Source organism: Canis aureus, chromosome 20 (genome assembly GCF_053574225.1).
Source record: "Canis aureus isolate CA01 chromosome 20, VMU_Caureus_v.1.0, whole genome shotgun sequence".
NCBI classification, from domain to species: Eukaryota; Metazoa; Chordata; class Mammalia; order Carnivora; family Canidae; genus Canis; species Canis aureus.
This window is the reverse complement of record NC_135630.1, coordinates 5,761,950-5,781,122: the sequence shown is the minus strand read 5'-3', so window position 1 is coordinate 5,781,122 and position 19,173 is coordinate 5,761,950. Positions and strand designations below refer to the sequence as shown.

At 38.1% G+C, this 19,173-nt stretch overlaps 1 protein-coding gene across 6 annotated transcripts in view; it reads left to right on the top strand.

Moving 5' to 3' along the window:
- The window catches only part of GAB1 (GRB2 associated binding protein 1), a 114,760-nt gene that overhangs the window by 79,281 nt on the left and 16,306 nt on the right, over window positions 1-19,173 (top strand). For 4 of the 6 annotated variants that reach the window (XM_077860905.1, XM_077860908.1, XM_077860910.1 and 1 more), the window contains exons 3-7: window positions 7,872-8,097; window positions 8,472-8,552; window positions 12,053-12,654; window positions 13,855-13,940; window positions 14,132-14,435. In XM_077860905.1, the coding sequence (XP_077717031.1) occupies window positions 7,872-8,097; window positions 8,472-8,552; window positions 12,053-12,654; window positions 13,855-13,940; window positions 14,132-14,435 (1,299 nt within the window). The remainder of the gene's footprint in view (window positions 1-7,871; window positions 8,098-8,471; window positions 8,553-12,052; window positions 12,655-13,854; window positions 13,941-14,131; window positions 14,436-19,173) is intronic. The other 2 variants (XM_077860909.1, XM_077860907.1) reach the window with 1 other exon arrangement.

The following is a 19,173-nucleotide window of genomic DNA, read 5'->3' as shown; positions in this document are numbered from 1 at the left end:
GTCCAAGATACATACTGTGTGCGCGTATGTATATGTGTGTGTACATGTATATGTATATATATGATACGTAATCATACTTTATTAAAGTATAATTAAGTATGATACTATAGGACTGTGTTAATGTAGTTCTTACCTTCATAGAGCTTACAGTCAGTCTAGTAGAGACAGGCAAATACTCTAGGAATTGTAATACTGGTGGATAACTATCCCAGTAAAGAAGAAATAAATAAGGACAGATAGCAGGTAATTTAGTTTTAAGAAGGTCAGGAAAAGCCTAGGTAGTTTTAAATGGCTCTTGACTGTAGCTGATAATGGCCTAAGAACTTTATTTTGTACTTAGTGGAACATTTTCATTGATATTAGTAGCCAGAATCAGCCACAATATCTATTTTTCACTTTATAAGCATAGTAATATAAGGAGGGGGGCAAACTCCCAAATCCTTTTAAAACAGATAAAGTACATTTGCCCTGAATGAAACTCTCGATTTGTGAATGTTTTATCTTCACAATATCAATAAAGGGGAGACTGTAAGAAAATTAATAGTATTAATCAAATTTGATACATATAATGAGTTGGTTATCAAAACAGCTATGCTAACCATAACTCATCTCTTCATTAAAACAAGCCACTAAGGATTTCAATTTGCCAGTGTTTTTTTTTTTTTTTAAGATTTTATTTATGCATAAGAGACACACAGAGAGAGGCAAAGACACAGGCAGAGGGAGAAGCAGGCTTCATGCAGGGAGCCCAATGGGGGACTTGATCTCAGGACCCTGGGGTCACGCCCTGGGCTGAAGGTGGCACTCAACCACTGAGCCCCCAGCGCCCCTTGCCAGTACTTTCTAAATGTAGTTTACGAGCTATATCTAAATGCAACTGCATTGTTTTTTAAATTCTACAATATGGATTTTTTTACAAGTTCATCCTGGCCTTCTCCCAAATAGCCACAGTTAGAAATATCTTACCATGATGTTGAAGACTGGGGCTTCTCTTAAATCATAAAGTTGTAAATAAATCAGTAAGTCCTAAATCATTGAAAGATGAACAGTCCTTCATTGTATAGTATCAAGGAGCCACAAAAATATTTTACTGTATAATTTTTTGATTTTTCGTGCATAGTAGCAAAACTGTAAAAAGGCTTTAAAGTTAATCACTGTATTTCTTTATTCATTTGTAGTATCTGTAAGATTTATATCAAATTCTAAACTGCAGAGAACTGCTATTATCCTTTGTGATCACGTTCATGCAGTTTATATGACAAGATAAATATCAAATTACGTGTGTTCTTCTATTTACTTTACCACCTACTTTATATTCTTTTGCTTCCAAAAAGATCTCACCACCAATCACTAAATAAAAGGTGTTTTTGTTTTTACCTAGATCTGTCCCTAGAGCCGTGTGCTCTTCCCATATCAGAGCTGAGTATGCTCTCACTCTTGGCTTAAAACTAATGACACAAAACCGTGTTTCACTATACTCGTGTCAGCCTAGATGTGGGAAGAAATATCCTATGCTTGGATATTACAGTCTGAGAAAACAACTATCTGCAGTCCCTATGAGAATAACTAGTTTTTGCTGAAAACAAAAGGAAAGAGGAAAAATCTGACCTGTGTTTTGATTCCAGGAACCTCTCAAAATATCGTTACCATGTTATTTCCGCTGCCCCAGGTGACCACTGCTATTATTGAATACTCAGAATGCTGGCAAGCTGAATCTGTTTTTAAATTCTAGCTCATTGAACTGTGTGCAGTTCCTATGAATGCTTTTATTTAGCAGATTTGAGGGTAGAAACTAATTTCTTTTGTTTTTCTTGGAAATGTGCAGATTTATTTTTGTTTCTACACTGAGGTGGAAGCTGTTAAATCTACTAAACAAGTGCCAGGAAACATAGCCTAAGGACTCTAAGCAGCTAACTAACTTGGCGCAGAGGTTCCTGGTCTAATTTCAGGGTAGAAGACTAGAAAGTTGCCTTGTATCAGTCAGTTGAGTTGCTTTTCTCAAAATGCCCAGATAATAGTGGCTTAAAAAGTAGTATAGATCTATCTAGAATAGATCCCTATTTGATACTCTTCACTTTAGAAAAGTAGGCAAACTAATGTAAGAATATACATATGCTCTCTTTCCTGTAAGCAATTCTTAATTAGAGAACTTTTAAATTTCTTTTTATTTACTTTTTTATTCAGGTATAATTTAAGTAACAGATCTTAACTGCACAGTTCAACATAGTTTTATATATCCATGTATATCTGCATATAGAAATAGAAATTTGTATAACTGCCACTCAGATCAAGAAACGAACATTTCCAGCCCCCAGATGGTTATTTCATTCTTTTTCCCAGTAAAAACTCAGAAAAAAAGCCCAAATGTAACTATGATTTTGCTTCTATAACCATAGATTAGTTTTGCCTATATGTAAACTTTGTATGAGTAAAACCATTGAATATGACTTCTTTTTTTCCCCCCCAATAAAAGGCTGTGAGTTTTCTCCATGTAGCATGTGGTGAGAGTTCTTCATCTTCTGTATCTTACATCTTTTGATGGGCATGAACCCCCAGTTCTTGTGGTTGTGTACCAGTGGGTGGAATTGCTGTATCATAGGTTATATGCTAGTTGCTTTCTTACCAGCAGTGTAAGACACTCCAGTTATGCTACATTCTCACCTACATTTGATATTGTCTGTCATTAATTTTAGCCATTCTAGTGAATGTGTAGTGTGGTATCTCATTGTGGCTTTCATTTGCATTTTCCTGAGGACCAGTTCAACCAGAGCATTTATTCAGTTTTGGTTTTTGTTTTCTTACACATTTTCAAGCTACTGCTCTTGAGATCTTGATTCACCGAGTCTCCTGAGATGGGGCTCAGGTACTAGATCTTTAAAAAAGTGTTTCTGATGCCATGGCACCTCTGGATAAGAACTAGGGTGTTTTCAGTACGTCCTAAGGGTTTTAAAAGTCTCCCAAGAATGTTTGTACAACCTGTTATGGAGATAATCATGACAAAGAAGAGAAAATATTTTAGCTATGATTGGGCTATGATTAAAGATCTTCAATTTTTGATTAAATAAATTGAAGAAATTGGGACGCCTGGGTGGCTTAGTGGTTGAGTGTCCACCTTCAGCCCAGGGCGTGATCCTGGGGTCCTGGGATTGAGTCCCACATCGGGCTCCCCATTTGAAGCCGGCTTCTCCCTCTGCCTGTGTCTCTGCCTCTCTCTCTCTCTCTCATAAATAAATTTAAAAAAATAAATAAGTTGAAGAAATTGCAGGTTGCTTCACTGAAAATTGCAACTACTGCTATTTCTTGTTTGTATCTGTCAGATTTACTTTTACAAAATACTCTTCTATGAAAAATGGTGTGTTCAGAAATGAGGAGATGGTTTCTTGAGCATCAGTGATAATGCATACTCTTTGTGGGTAGACTTACTTGCTAAGTAGACATACAGCCTATCAAAATGCTTCTCTTGACAAAAAAAAAAAAAAAAGTTGACAATAGACCAGGTAACTAGAAATTGATAGAAACAGAGTAACACTGACCTAGTTAACCTTTAATTGTGAACATAGAGGTAAAATTTTTGCAGTAGAAACCCAAAAATATCCTATCAGCAAATGTAGCCCATCTGGAAAGAAAAGGATCTCATCTAGTCTCTTGACAAGGACATAAGCAGTATTTCAGTTTTATTACCAAATGCTAGATACAGTATTGGCAGTAGTTATAAAATCAGAGAACCGGTCACATTAACTTTGAAATATTCTACTTATCAATGAGAAAGAGTAGATTTGCTTCCCTGGGCTTAAGCTCTTATGCCTTTTGATGTATGTGTATATATACCTACATATGCATGTTTGTGTAGATATGTTGTTATTTTGAATGTTTAGAGGCATTATGTGGGCACCCCAACTTCTGTGAGGGACACTAACCCCATGGCATTATGATTCCAAATAGGATAAAACAGTGCATTAAGCTAGGGATCATGTGGACCAAATTATTATTTGTGGCTCTCCTCACATTATAATTTGCTTCTCTTCACTAAAAGATGATTAAGGCTTACCTTACCATTACTTATTAGCTTTCTTAGTAAAATTAAATTAAGAATTTGCTCTAGCAGCTTATGAAGTCTTTAATGGATGCTAATTATACTCTTTATGCCTTCTGAATTAAGAGATAGGGAATAATTTTACACACACAAACAAACCCTAAACTGATACTTGGTTCTCAGAAACTTGATTACCAGCATTACTTAAAGCAGTAAGTTAGAAACCCAGGTGAGGCAGAAAGCAACAAACTTCGTCTGCTCAACTACTTGTTTGGTAGAATGAGGCAAATCACGTCTTTATAAAGTGGAAGAGAAGTTTATTTTTTCAGACCAGGTGGTTAGCTTTGACCAGAAATTTTATATTAAGAATATTCAGAGGATCCCTGGGTGGCTCAGCAGTTTAGTGCCTGCCTTTGGCGGGGGGCGTGATCCTGGAGACCCGGGATCAAGTTCTGTCAGACTCCCTGCGTGGAGCCTGCTTCTCCCTCTGCCTGTGTCTTTGCCTCTCTCTCTCTCTCTCTCTCTCTCTCTCTCTCTCTCTCTCATAGACTAAGTCTATTTTAAAAGATATTCAGAAACACTGCAGTGCTTGCATTAAAATGTGCAGAACTAAGTAATATTAATATGCGTAAAATAACCCCAAAGACAACTTTGAAGGCAGTGCATTATCTGAGCCAAAGTGGTAGAGCAGTGTTCCCTTTCCTTTTAAACTCCTTTGTATGCCTTGTTATTTAGAATGGTTGGGCTTGTTTTTCATGGCTGTTTGAAGGTCTTTTCTTTCGTGAGCTTGCTAGTGAATATAATGCAAGTTCTCTCTAGTTTTTGCCTCTTAGAAGTAGATGTAAGCCTTCCCATATTGTGATCAAGATATTACATATTTTTGGATGGTGCTCTTAGAGTGTATGTATTATGCGAAGTGAAATAAGTCAGAGAAAGGCAAATACCATATGATCTCACTCCTATGTGGAATGTAATAAATAAGAAACAGATGAACATACAGAGAGGGGGAGTGGGAAGGAGAGAGGGAAACAAACCACCAGAGACTCTGAACCATAGAGCATAAACTGAGGATGATAGAGGGAGGTTGGTTGGGGGTGGGCTAGATGGGTGGTGGGTATTAAAGAGGGCACTTGTTTGTAAATGTGGAATCACTGAATTCTACTCCAGAAACCAATAGTGTACTTACTGCCTGTTAACTAAAATTTATATATATGTATATATGTTTATATATATAGCTCTGCACCAATGCCTTCACTGTGTAAGGATATGTAATAGCATGAAAGTAGAAATAGCATTAATGTCTATGAGTCACAGAATAGAATAATAAATTAGAAATAAAATATATTCATTGATAAAACACTCTCTCAATGTTTAATGCATCTAAATTCATCTTTTTTCCTAAGGAGTGAGCTCCAAATATCAGAAACACTGAAGAGAAAAAAGAGTTTTAAAAATAATGCATATTGTATAACACTATTTTAATTTCAATAAAACACTAACAAATACCAAAAAAAAGGAACCTTTGAATCCCAGTCTTTTTTCTTTTTTCCAAATATTGAGAGAATCTTGCGTCTATAAAGAGGGTAAGAGCTTTAGTCATTCACAGATGGGAGAAATGGAAGGTTAAAAATGAGATGGTCCCATTGTATTAATAAAACAAGGTCAAGGTCAGACAAATGTGATTGCCTGGCTAGGTGATTCTTTTCCTACCTAAGATGAATCACACAGTTCATTTAGTGTATAGCTATCAAATTAAAAAAAAAAATTAAAGGGCGAGTGTATCTATAAAAATAGCCACCTGGAAAACTTAAGGAGTTATAGTGGAAAATTAGAATTCTCATATTGTTTTACAGAGTGACGTATTTTCAGTGTTGAGTTTCATTTGTTTTTGTCAGAACTAAAAATGGAATGAGCTTGTACAATTTTACCACACCTCTGTGGTATAAAAAAGAGAAGTATGTAAATTATGTTTGTGAATACAGCCTGTAGGGTATAGTAAGTGCTTTCTGACCACTCTGCTTCTTTTCTCCTCAATGTTGTATATGTTTTTCCAAAGACTTTTCTTTAAAAGGTAAGTATTTTTCGTAGTTCTTTTTTTTTTTTTTTTCATAGTTCTATTAAGTTTAACAATCCACAAGGATTTACTGAGTCACTGATTAATCTATGGCCTTTAAAATTCCCTTAAATGAATCTTTTAGATTTGTAATTGAGTCAGAAGAGTAAAACATTATTTCATAAGTATATTATATATACTATATTTAATCAACATCTGTTAGACATATTAAGATATTTATGAGTTCCCACTGAAATCATAGCATTATGTCACATAAATGCCCTGCCAAAATATTATTCTATTCTCAGCATTTTCTTTTCTCACCTTTTGTAAATAAGAAAGATATAAGTAATAAATTTGTGGCATAGAATGTTCGATTTTATTAGATGAGCTTGTATGAAGATTTGCCAGTGCATGCAGCATAACAGAGATAAAAATGTTAGAAATTAGCTCAACTTTTATTTACTCAGGCTAAACTGTCCAACTGAAAGAAGTCTTCAGACTTTTAATTGGCATCTAATAGGGCTCAGATATTTCTTAAGGAGCAAATTCCAAACTGTACATTCAATTGAATGGGTCTTGAAGATTTGGAAGTATCCTTTGCCTTAATTTCTTCCAACATGACATAGAGAAAGTGCTATGTGAGTTTGCACTGGGTAAATGAAACAGTTCTGAGCACCTACAACATGGAGGGCAAACTGAGGTATAGGAGTTCTGATCCTTTTCTATTCTGACACAGATAGTAAACAAATTTGTTTTTTCATATATGAGCATTTATCTTTTTCTGGGTTTATAGCCTTGTATTCCTATCCAGACGAACAGAATTTTTTTCTTCTGGGCTCCTCCACGTTTATTTGGTAGTGTCAAAGGGTTTTCAACTTGTTTTCAGATTACTTCACTCTAAACAATTTAGCTAGTTCCATAGGTCTTCTCAGAACATTGTTAAGTGCTTAATAAATTATTTCTTTACTTGCTAGCCCCTTTTGCATGAAAATTTTTTACAGAAGTCCAGTAAATGGTACTTGAGGCTATAAGCTAAGGGAAGAGGAAATGTCTTAAAGACAAGTTCCTTCCCAGAACATGAATCCCACAATTAGACCTATTTCTCCTTAATCTGCTGAGGAGTTGAAAGGAAAAAAATGAATAGCAAAATAAAGATGGGACAAAGAGGTAGTCCTTGTGCCTGTAGATGCCACATAATAAAATGGACCTCCTTGGAAAGTTGGCTTGGCTTGGGAAACACTTTGGTTTGTTGTTTTGTTTTAAAGATTTATTTATTTGAGAGAGAGTATGGTGGGGAGGGGCAGAGAGAGAAAGAATCCTCAGGCCGACTCCCTGCTGAGCGTGGAGCCCAACCCAGGGGTTGATTCCAGGACCCTGAGATCATGACCTGAGCTGAAACCAAGAGTCAGGCTCTTAACTGACTGAGCCAGCCAGGCACCCTGACTTTGTTTTTTATCATAGAAAAAATCTCTCTCTTGTGCTAAGATGATAGAACATCTTCATTGTCGGTAGCCTCAAAACTAAAGACTGTTCAAGGCAAAGTTAACCGCTTTATTACAGCCTCTGGACAAAAGAACCCTATTCTTCAGATCTCTTTGACAAGAGCCAATTATTACCTGTATAATGTTGCTATTTAGGTAGTATTTGTTTCAACTGACATTGTCATGATTTATCATGCTTTTGTGTGTTTAAACAGTTTATCTCCAAACTTTGAAGTAGCTTTATTTGAGAAAAAATTCTTTAATTGGAATAGATGATGATAGTCACATTCTGGTGTTGCAGATCCTGTGAAGCCACCTGGCAGCTCCATACAAGCTCCAGCTGATTTACCTTTAGCTGTAAATACAGCGCCACCATCCACCCAGGTGGATTCATCCTCCAGTGTTCCACCTCCTCCGTATCAGCTAATTAACCTACCACCACACCTAGAAACTCTTGGCATCCAGGAGGATCCTCAAGACTACCTCTTGCTAATCAACTGTCAAAGCAAGAAGCCTGAGCCCACCAGGTAAACCACAGATGCCTGTGTCTGCGTGTTGTGAGTGTGTATGTGTGTAGTGTGTGCACACTTAGAAGTCTTACCTTTAAACTTTTTAAATTCTGATTTGAAGGTTTAAGAGAAACACAACTATATTGGCTTATATCTTAGGCTTATTATATTTCAGGGTATATTCCTCTAACATTTTTGATATTCAGGAGATTTATTGAAGAAACATGTTCTCTACTATCTTGGCAAAGGAACACTTGTACGTACAAGGCTCTCTTGGAAATCTGTCTCCTGTTTTATAGTCTTTGTTGCAGACTCACAGTATTACTTGCTTAACAGATTTCACTGATTATAAATGGTGATCTTGCTCCATTTCTTATGTGATTGTAAACCAGCCAAGGGTCATCTTTTGTTTCTGAAGAAGGAGAGGAATACCTACTACTAGAAGATTTTGAAAGCAAAACGATTCCATTGCAGTGAGTGTGTTGTGGTTGCTTTGGATCTGTGTGAGAAATTAATTATACAGGTAAAATCCCAATATAGCAAATTCTGTAGGATATACAAATTGGGTTTTAGTGAAATTTTATGACGTCCAATATATCGCTCAAAACTAAAACTCTCTGACCATGATACCTAGCAATGAAGCAGAGCTTACTCTGACTTTATACATTTTTAAGTAGAAGAAGCATATGGATTTCAGTGCTTGTCCCAAGGTATTATACGTAAAGCCTTTCCCAAATCCTTGGTTTCCCCATCATCTTCATTCCTACTCCCTTCTTTTCTTCTAAGCTGTATGATATTTTAATTTGGTCATCCTTGTCATTTGTTGTTTAGTAATTGGAAGGCATGAGGTAACGGTGAGAATTAGAGCCAGAAAATGAAGATCCAGGAGCCCATTTCTGCCATTAGCAGCCGTGTGATAGTAGTGATGTTTGGATGTTTACACCTTGATGTGCAGTATATAAAAAAGTGGGAATGAATTGCATAGTAGATGTGAAAGGTATTTTTTTTAAACAGAATGATTGGATATTAAGCATATTATACTGAAAAAGTTGTTGTTTTCATGGAGAAAGTGACTGTTACTGGGCTAAGATCATACAAAGTGCTCCTTCAGTTTTTATATAGAATTTGTCAAGAACCATGGTTTAGTTACTGCAAATTATTCCCTGAGATAATGGAATACAAACATTCCATAGATGGGTTTCTACATGTTTGTTGTAATGGGATTTTACCTGTTAGAGCAAAAAAAGAATCTTTTTATAAATCAACACTAGTTAATAATATCAAATTCTAACTTGATTTTGCTTGTTTGCTGTGAGTATTTAAAATTACACATTCGCAACTTTGTTACCTGTGCTACTAACTAAGATTTTATTATGGAGATTCACAATTATTTTTTCGACATCAGCTTTTAAAAAGCCAATAGCAAAATGGCAGTTTTTAGAACATTTTCTTTTTATATGGTATCTTTCAGTGATTGGTATTACAGCTTTCCTGTCATAGTGGAAATTATTCTCAGAATCCTTGCTCAGATATATTTTGAATCTATATTTTGCAGAAGTGACAATTAATTGACAAATATTTATTAAGTATCCACTATGTGCCCACTATTTTGCTAGGTGCTGTGAAGGTACAGACTAATTACATAAGATACAGCCCCTCAGAGTTTACAAGTGGAGCTTGTGAAGGAGTCAGAACGTGCAAAGCGTTAAGTGTTTGTAGATGACAGCAGGAGCATTGCCTCACAAACTTTGATTCATCCTGCAGGACTCAGCTCAGGCATGTACTCCTCTAGAAAACATTCCCCCCAAACTCCCAGGCTTAACTAAATGCCTGTTTGGGTTTTCATAGCATCCTGGTTGTGCCTCCTTATCTGTATTTTATCACAGAATTAGAAGTAGCTTGATATTTTAACTTCTTCTTCACCAAACTATAAGCTAGCCAAGGGCAGGGTACTTATTACTCATTGTACTTCTAGCTTCTCTTAATTCACCTGTTTGAATTCAGTGAAGTGCAAACTTTAGAATATGTGTAGGCTCATTAGAAGTTCCTGAAATGGACAGTGCAAGTGTTTTTTAAGGTGGAGGGTGAACGCTTCAAAGGAGGGATAGGATTTTGAACTACCCAGATTGGGTGAGAGAAAAGGACCCTGTCATTAGCAATCTGCATAAGAATTATTTGAGGGAAAGGCAAGGTGAGAGTGAAGGGTGGGAGAAAGGTGAGGAGGAGCGCCTGCCTGGAGTAGAGGGTTCCACTGCAGGAGAACATAGGGTACGCCCGGTGGAGCCAGTGATGGTAGCCTCAACACCAAGTAGAGTGGCTTGTTGGCTTTTTTTTGGTTCTCACAGCCTGTTGGGACCCTTAACAGGATTTTCTCAAAGTAGATGAGTAATACGGAAATCACATCCTGAAGATACAGACCTTACAGCAATATAGTAATGTGGTCCCTTGGGTCCATTAGGAGGAGAAACTGGAGGAAAGAGATCCTCAAGGGCTTCTTAGGATGGTTACTGGTGTGAATCTTAGCAGAGACCTGGACCTGAACACAAGATGGTGACAGTGGGAATGCAGCAGGGAAATAATTAACTTTGTTAGAAAAAGGGCTTGGTGCCTGAGTGATGGTGGAAATCAAAGAGTATGGATCAAAGCTGATTACGTTTTGGGCCTCAAGAATCCAGATAAAGATATTTCTTTTAATGGCCAGTCAGAAAGGACAACCAATTTGAGAAGTAAGTTGAGTTTGGTTTGGCACACACAAGCAAGGTTAACACTGGGATAGCCAGGTAGAAATATATTTGAATGGTTTGAAAATACGGGATTCAGAGTTTGGCAAGAAGATGGGAGTTGTCAGCATTCAGTGGAAAGTCAAGGTATGAGAAAGGAGGCTTTTTAAATGATGTGCGTGGTAAAGCTTCAGAAGACTGAATTCTGTTGGCTGTTCCCAGGTGGAGACCCAGGAAGAAGGAACCAGTCAGCAGAACAAGGCAAAAATCAGTGAGAGAGAAGGGATATTGCACTATGGGCTCTGTGACACCAGAGGTGGAGAGTTTCAATTAACAAGTGTGATACACGGTGCCAGGTGGTACTAAGAAATCAGGGAATATCGGACCTTAAAAAGACTATCACAATTTATTTTTTAAAAGATTAAGTTCAAGTTCCTACAGGACTTTGGACAACACTCACAGTAGTAGTTAAGGTATCTTGTTAACCATTAAGGAAGTACAGTGTGCTGTTATTGTTAGCTTCATTCTGGATTTTGCCCAAATTTTGTGATACCACAAAAGGCAGAGACTAGGAATGGACCAAAAACAAATATATTCTAACGAGAGTTCTGAAGGTTCCTTTTTTTTCTTTTTTTTTTCGGAGTTTGCAAACTCTGTGGCTTATATTTTGATCATCTTTATAGTATTGGCTAAATGTTTGTTACAGAAAATTAGTAGAAAGAAAGATATACAAAAGCCTTCAAGTTGCCACCTCCTTGTAGATGACATTGAATTTCTGCAATCCCACAGTCTTACGGAACAGCAGGTGCCAGAGGTGGGCTGAGTAAGGAACAAGTGGACCTACTTGGTAAACGGTGTTGGCCCAAGGGTTCTGCATGCTCTTCAGAGGAAATGCTCTTCCTTGTGTCTATGCCTTAATCATTTACCTTTCTTGGAGTTGTGTACCTTTCTAATTCTAGTGCCTCAGGGATCAGGGTTTTATGTGTGGATTTAATAGGTGCCGTTGGGGGTGTGGGCTGGGACAGGACAGGAATTAGAGAGAATGCTTTTGGTGGTTTTGTGGTGGTGGTTGTGTTGTCTGGTGTAATCATAAAAACTAAGAAGCATTCATGCTTTAAATCTTACGGATCGCACAAAAAAATCGAATGAGAAAAGCCATGTATTTTGATTGCTGAGCTATAAATATATTTATTAAAATGTAGTCTTATGTCTTCACCATGTTTTATTTTCTGTCATTAACAATTTTTATTTAGAACACATGCTGATTCTGCAAAATCCACCTCTTCTGAAACAGACTGCAATGATAACGTCCCTTCTCATAAAAATCCTGCTTCCTCCCAGAGCAAACATGGAGTGAATGGCTTTTTTCAGCAGCAAATGATGTATGACTCTCCACCGTCTCGTGCTGCCTCTGTTTCTGTAGACTCCAGCCTTTATAACCTGCCCAGGAGCTACTCCCACGATGTTTTACCAAAGGTGTCTCCATCCAGTACCGAGGCAGATGGAGAACTCTATGTTTTTAATACCCCATCTGGGACATCAAGTGTAGAGACTCAAATGAGGCATGTATCTATTAGTTATGACATTCCTCCAACACCTGGTAATACTTACCAGATTCCACGAACATTTCCAGAAGGAACTTTGGGACAGACGTCAAAGCTAGACACTATTCCAGATCTTCCTCCTCCTCGGCCACCGAAACCACATCCAGCTCATGACCGATCTCCTGTGGAAACGTGCAGTATCACACGCACGGCCTCAGATACTGACAGTAGTTACTGTATCCCTACAGCAGGGATGCCACCATCACGTAGTAATACCATTTCCACTGTGGATTTGAACAAATTGCGAAAAGGTCAGCTCTAAGTGGCTTCTACTGTGTTAGAGGTTAATGATAGAAAATCTGTGCATCTGAATATTTGTTCTTTTTAGCATAGTATGATGTTAAATGATAGTCCTTTTCTTCCTTCAGCTCTGGAGTTACCCACTCATGTAGCGAAGATATCAGAGTCTCAGTAGATCCTGGGAAGGGTGTTTGTGCATGCAGCGTGCACCTGAGTGCATGTTCTGCTGGAGGGAGAAAGAGTTGGAGTTTTTCATCCCTGAAGAAGTATGGCCTTAGAGATCCTTTCCTGCCTCAGGAAGTGTGCACCCCTTTTTTCTGCTTTCCATGTATCCTGGGTGGGTAGACTCTCTGCTGGGACAGAGACACAGGAAATGGAGCAGCCACAAAGTTCTCCAAGTCATCCCTTTCCTGTATTTGTGTGCCATTATGGCCGCTTCTGTGTCACATCTGCTGGGCTCCATTTCCTTCCTTCCTCAACAAGCAATTTGTATGTAGTGTCTAACAAGTATACTCAGTTCCAGTCGTGCCATTCTGCTTTTTTTTGGTTTTATTTAAAGTTCTGAATCTTCTCTCCCCTTACCCTAGCCACTTCACTTAGTCATATGCCATCTCCTAGAGCTTGCCAAAAGTTACCGACCTCAGAGGAGAGAAGTTCAGTCTGGGTTACACTCTAAGGTTCTTAAAGTCCTAGAAATAGAAAGCCAGAGTTTAAGATGCACATGCCCTAAAAACTATGTGCCAACGTTTCTATATTTTGTGGTAGAGTTTCCCACCAGTCCTAAAGAAAATAAAGATTTGATGCATCATGAAGAGTACTAATGTGGAGATTTGACTCAGCCATCCAGCACCAATTTCTAATTCCCATCTCAAAGTGGCTCTGTAATCTCATTACGGGTTAGTGAAATATGAGTTAGACCCAAGGTGGTGCAGAAGACGAGAAAAGAGTAGTATTTAAATAACCCATCTCATCCCAGACTTAGACATTCATAATCAAATGCTGGTACTGGTTAGCATTTAGTGAGTGTCTGCGTTTGCCGGTGGTTTAATGCACCCTTTCAAGATATTATTCTGTTAGTGTCTTTTTAAAAATCTGTGTGTGTGCACGCATACCCGCATGCATGTGTGTGAAGAGAGAGAAGAGACCATTCTGAAAACCCTGAGAACTGGTAAAAATGGGAGGAAATGCTGATCGTTTGTTTTCTGTTTTAGATGGTAGTTCTCAAGACTGCTATGATATCCCACGAACATTTCCAAGTGACAGGTCTAGTTCACTTGAAGGCTTCCATAACCACTTTGTAAGTATACTTGACCTTGGTGTCATCAAATGCATTTCATTGTCAGGATCTCCACACTCAGTGCCCTGAGACTAAATGAGGTCATTAGATAAAAGTCCCCTCAGATCCGTATGAATAGGTGTGACTTAGAATCGTGTTCTCACGTTGGATAATAGTTTGTGTTTATTAAGAGAAATGTCTGTGTGTTTTAGAAAATCAAAAATATATTGACAGTGGGAAGTGTATCAAATGAAGAACTGGATGAAAATTACGTCCCAATGAATCCCAATTCTCCTCCACGACAACATTCCAGCAGTTTTACGGAACCAATTCAGGAAGCAAATTATGTGCCAATGACTCCAGGAACATTTGATTTTTCTTCATTCGGAATGCAAGTTCCTCCTCCTGCTCACATGGGCTTCCGGTCCAGCCCAAAGACCCCTCCCCGAAGGCCAGTTCCTGTTGCAGACTGTGAACCACCTCCCGTGGATAGGAACCTCAAGCCTGACAGGAAAGGTAGGGAGGGCACGGTGCAATGCAAGGGGCAGGGGGCAGGGGTGTTGCCAGCTGCACTTACCGGTCATTAAATCCAAAATGGAATCGGGACTGGAAGTTCTGAAGTACATCATAGTACCTTAGTCATTAACTTGTTTTTAGTGCAGTATTGTTGTTTGTAGATTAATAATTGTTGTATGTCGATGCCCAGGTGAGATTTCTGTCTCCTGTCTCTAGAGCAGAGGTTACAAACTAAAATACTCACAAGGTTGGCAAACAACAGGAGAAAATTAGGAGAAACTCAAATGCACTTGCCCGCTCCAAATGGAGTAACTGAGTGCTCCTGGGCGGTAGTCCTTTGTTGACTTGTGAGTCTGCTGTGGCCCCACACAGGCAAATCATCTGATGTATCAGGAGAAGCCAGAAGTTTCATCTCTTGTGCGTATCATCTTTTGATTCTTGAGTTTGATCAGTTTGTTTAATTTAAAAACAAAAAAATAAAAAAAAAGTACTGCAGACCAAAGCAAACACTTGTACAGACTAGACGTGGTCTTTGGCTGCTATTTTGTAACCTCTTCTCCAGAGTACAGGATATCCAATCAGACTAGAGATCAGTAGTAGGTTTGACGTCATTCTCTAAGAACAATGAGGTTGCTTGTACAATCTTTCCAGTCTGTCCATATAACAACTTCTTAAATATTATTCTGCCTTTGCTGTGGTATAGATGCTTCTAGTCTGTTCCTTCATACTGGCCTTCATAAAGTAACATTAAATTCTAGGGTTTGTTAAGAATTTAGTATTAAGGAAACTTTTAAAATTGGTAATACAGATCCAGGTTTTTAAATTTCGGGTTTGAGTGGTTAAACCGCAGACAACTAGCTGTGTTGCAGCATGCTGTTAATGTGATTTAATCTTGACAACCAAATAAGTTAGTATATTGGCTGTGTGATGACTTGGCACCATTTCTGGGAAATTCAGCACATTTGAAGTCTCCTGTGCTGTCTATAGCTTTTTAAGGGCATGCAATATCGGATTAAATTTCTCATTAACCTGGCTTTAGATCATTAATATATTTCTAATTAAGTTCCAATTGTGAGGAACAGAGGATCCGAAGAAAATGAGTTTTGTTATGTTTTGCCTTTAAGTAAAGGAAGTAAGGCTGGTCCTGTGCTGGAATGAGAAAGTCACTAGAAACAGAAGCACTCCCAGGGGACCATCACTGTGTCCCGCTGTCTGCATTTCTGTCCTGTGGGAAGGCTTTGCATCTGCTTTGCTCTCTCTCACATTCTTTCCATCTTTTCTGTTTCCTGCCCTGTATCCTCTTTGTGGCTTCTGCCTTCCAGGAGCTGGGGCCTGTAACACCCCTTTGTGGCCTCACTTCTGCCTTCTGGCTCCCTTTTTACATGCATGCAGCTTCTTGTATCTGCCGGACGTTGCCTCCATCATTATTCACTCACGTTAGAGGGCTCACGGAGAATCTGATGGGTCTTATTTGTCTTTTCACGCAGGCTCTACGGTGGATTGTGGGCCAGCCTGTGGATTGGCTGCCACTGGTCAGCTGCCCACCTTTGGGCTGACAGCTGGGGAGATGGTCATGTATATAACACCCATGGCCACCCAGACAGCCCCAGCAGCAGGGCTGTATTGCAATCAGGGATGGTTATCTTAGAAAGGGTGTGAGCATCACAGGCTTTTTGACAACTTTTCCTTTGTCCTCGTTTGTCTTTAAATCTGGTTAGGCATTGTTAGTCATTTTCTTTGCATACAAAATGCAAAAGTATGTTTAGACATGCATAGATTTATAATTGAGTTCACAGGTTGCTGAGGGATTAAGGTCCAAGTGTCATGAACTCTTTGCAATATTGAAATACTCATTTTTAATGCTAAACTAGTTCTTATCTTTCTGTATTAGCACATTAGCAGCAAATCTGTTTTTTAAAGATTTACTTATTTTAGATAGAGACCTTCTGATCATGAGTGTGGGGAGGAGCAGAGGGAGAGAATCTTGAAGCAGATTCCCTGCCAAGCGCAGAGCCCCACATGGGGCTCAATCTTATGACCCATGAGATCATGACCTGAGTTGAAACCAAGAGTCAGACACTTAACCGACTGAGCCACCCAGGCACCCCAGCAGCTCTCTACTTTTTAACACCTAAATGTAAATTTTATGTCTAGAGGGCCTCCATAAATGTGGAGGTGGTATTGTTAGGGTAAGTGTACAAAGTGCTGGGTCCTACCCGCTGTGCTTCTCTGCTTGCCCCTTCCTTTCTTCAGGCTCTGCAGAACACAGTTTGAAAATTCCCAATATAATTACACAAAGTAGGCATAATGAAGAATCAGAAAAGATATCCCTGTGTATATGTTAGAGAAGTTTTGAGATCACAATGATATGCTTTTAGTAATTCTCTAGGTCTCACAGAGCTCATGTGCCTCATATTATGGAATATATCATAATACAGCATGTATGCTATATGTCATCTGTATGATTATACCTCCCTGTGTATATAGTGGAAGTGCTATATATTCTAGTACATTAGCAATTAATTGCCCTAGAGTTGTCCCATCCAAGTACTAACCAGCCCCGACCCAGCTTAGCTTCTGAGATCAGACGTGTGTGGCCGTAGACACCCTAGTTCTCTAAACCAACCTAAAGTGACTTAGAGTAAACAGAACAAAGTGGGTTCTTGGTTACTTCTGAAGGTTGTGTTCAGTCTTTTAAAAAATTAAATGAACCGTTGAGAGACAATCCTGAGCTCACTAGCCAGGTTGTTGGTTTTTTTCTTTTCTTTTCTTTTCTTTTCTTTTCTTTTCTTTTCTTTTCTTTTCTTTTCTTTCTTTCTTTCTTTTTTTTTTTTTGTATCTATGCTGAGATACAAAATGAACTGAGAAAACACCTAGAATAAAATAACAGGTTTTGACAAAATCAAGGAGAATATAGGTTTAGCAAAATGTTGGAGATTACTAAAATCATAGTAATAAAAAAAAAGTTTTGCTTTTTCTTAGTATTGTGCTTTTTAAATAAATATGGTACAAGAGAAAGCATGAGAAACCATTTAACCTAGCAAACTTTGTCAACTCACTTTAGGAAGTTATAGCTATTCAAGAAAAACATAATGAAAACCCAAATTCAGAACTTGGAGCAGTTTATCTTTAAAAATGTAAACCAGGGGCACCTGGGTGGCTCAATCAGTCATCTGACACTTGATTGTGGCTCAGGTCATGATCTCAGAATCGTGAGATTGAGCCCCATGTCAGGCTGCGCACACAGCATGGAGTCTGCTTGGGATTCCCTCTCCCTCTGCCCCTCCACCACCACGAACCCCTCTCCCCTGCGCATGCCCACTCACTCTCTCTCACTGAAATAAATAAATATATCTTTAAAATAAAGAACTGAAAATAAAAAATTGTAAAACAAGTGTCTTATTCACAAAATTCTTCTCACACATAGCATCAGATGAGTCTGTTTTACTTCCAAATTTTGTGACATTAGATACATGATTCAATCTATTCCACTATCTCTTATTAACTAAACTTCGTAATTAGCAAACCGGATTCTATCAAATATGGCTTGATTAGTTTCAAAGCCCAAAATAGCTAGTTCAACATCCATTGTAACCAATGTCCATGATTGTCTTCTTTGGAAGAGTCTATGGTAAATGAGTGACATTCTAGTCTTGTTTATCCCCCCAATTATATCTGTCAGCTGCTGTAGTTACTAAAACAGATAGGTTTTTTTGAATACTTCTGAGTAATTGAAGCTTCAAAAATACATAGATGCTCTAAACACTTATGTTTAATGTATTTTCATGGGCCCTTTTGCCCATCATCCAACTTATGGTAGCTATATTTTCACCCCTACTATTTCTGTCACAATCATATTTGTTATGAACCAAGTTTTGTGTGTATTAATAGAGGAAAAAAAGCATAATTCACATATATTAAATATAGAAAAGCAGATGAGTCATTGTAAAGGCAGGACAAATTATGTTTTCATTACTTCGACTGAAAGTTACATTTTAATTGAGAAGCAAGTCTATAAAGTTTTAGAAACTTCTGTAAGATATCTGTTGTAGCTTCTCTTAAAGTAGGTCATTGCCTGAATCTACCATATTTAACGACTGCATTGACCTAGGTAGGCCCCCTACCCCATCTAGTCTCCTAACATGGTGTGGCAGCCATTTGATCCTCAGACACTATCTTTATACTTTGTTTTGTTTGGCTTGTCCAACCACCACTTTCTGCAGTAGTTCTGGCCATTAGTTATTGTATTGATTCTGGAAAAGTGCAAATTTACTTCTGGTGGTTTTGTAATTAGTCTGATTAAAGTATCTTCAGGTATGTGTCTTCACTTCGGTATAGGAAGCATCCACAAGACCAGTCCAGATGAGCTTCCCTAGATGGGTCTTTTTGGCAGTTGACATATTTCCTCTAGATGTTTTTCCAAGAGATCTAATGAAGTTTCTGAATGTGATTAAAAATTAACATGCTTTTTATTTCTATTTTTTAATATGCTTTTTTTAAAAAAAACTTTTATACTATAATAAATGTTTGGAAAATGGATGAATGACACTAGTAAATATAAGTCAATTTTAGTAAACAAGTATGAAGTCTGAATCTCAAGTCAGATTTTTGGTTTGATGTTAACAGTTTAAATACAAATACAGTTGAAAGGAGTACATTTTTGGGGTGCCTGGCTAGCTTAGAAGAGCAAGCGACTCTTGATCTCAGGGTCTTGAGTTCAAGACCCATGTTGGGTGTA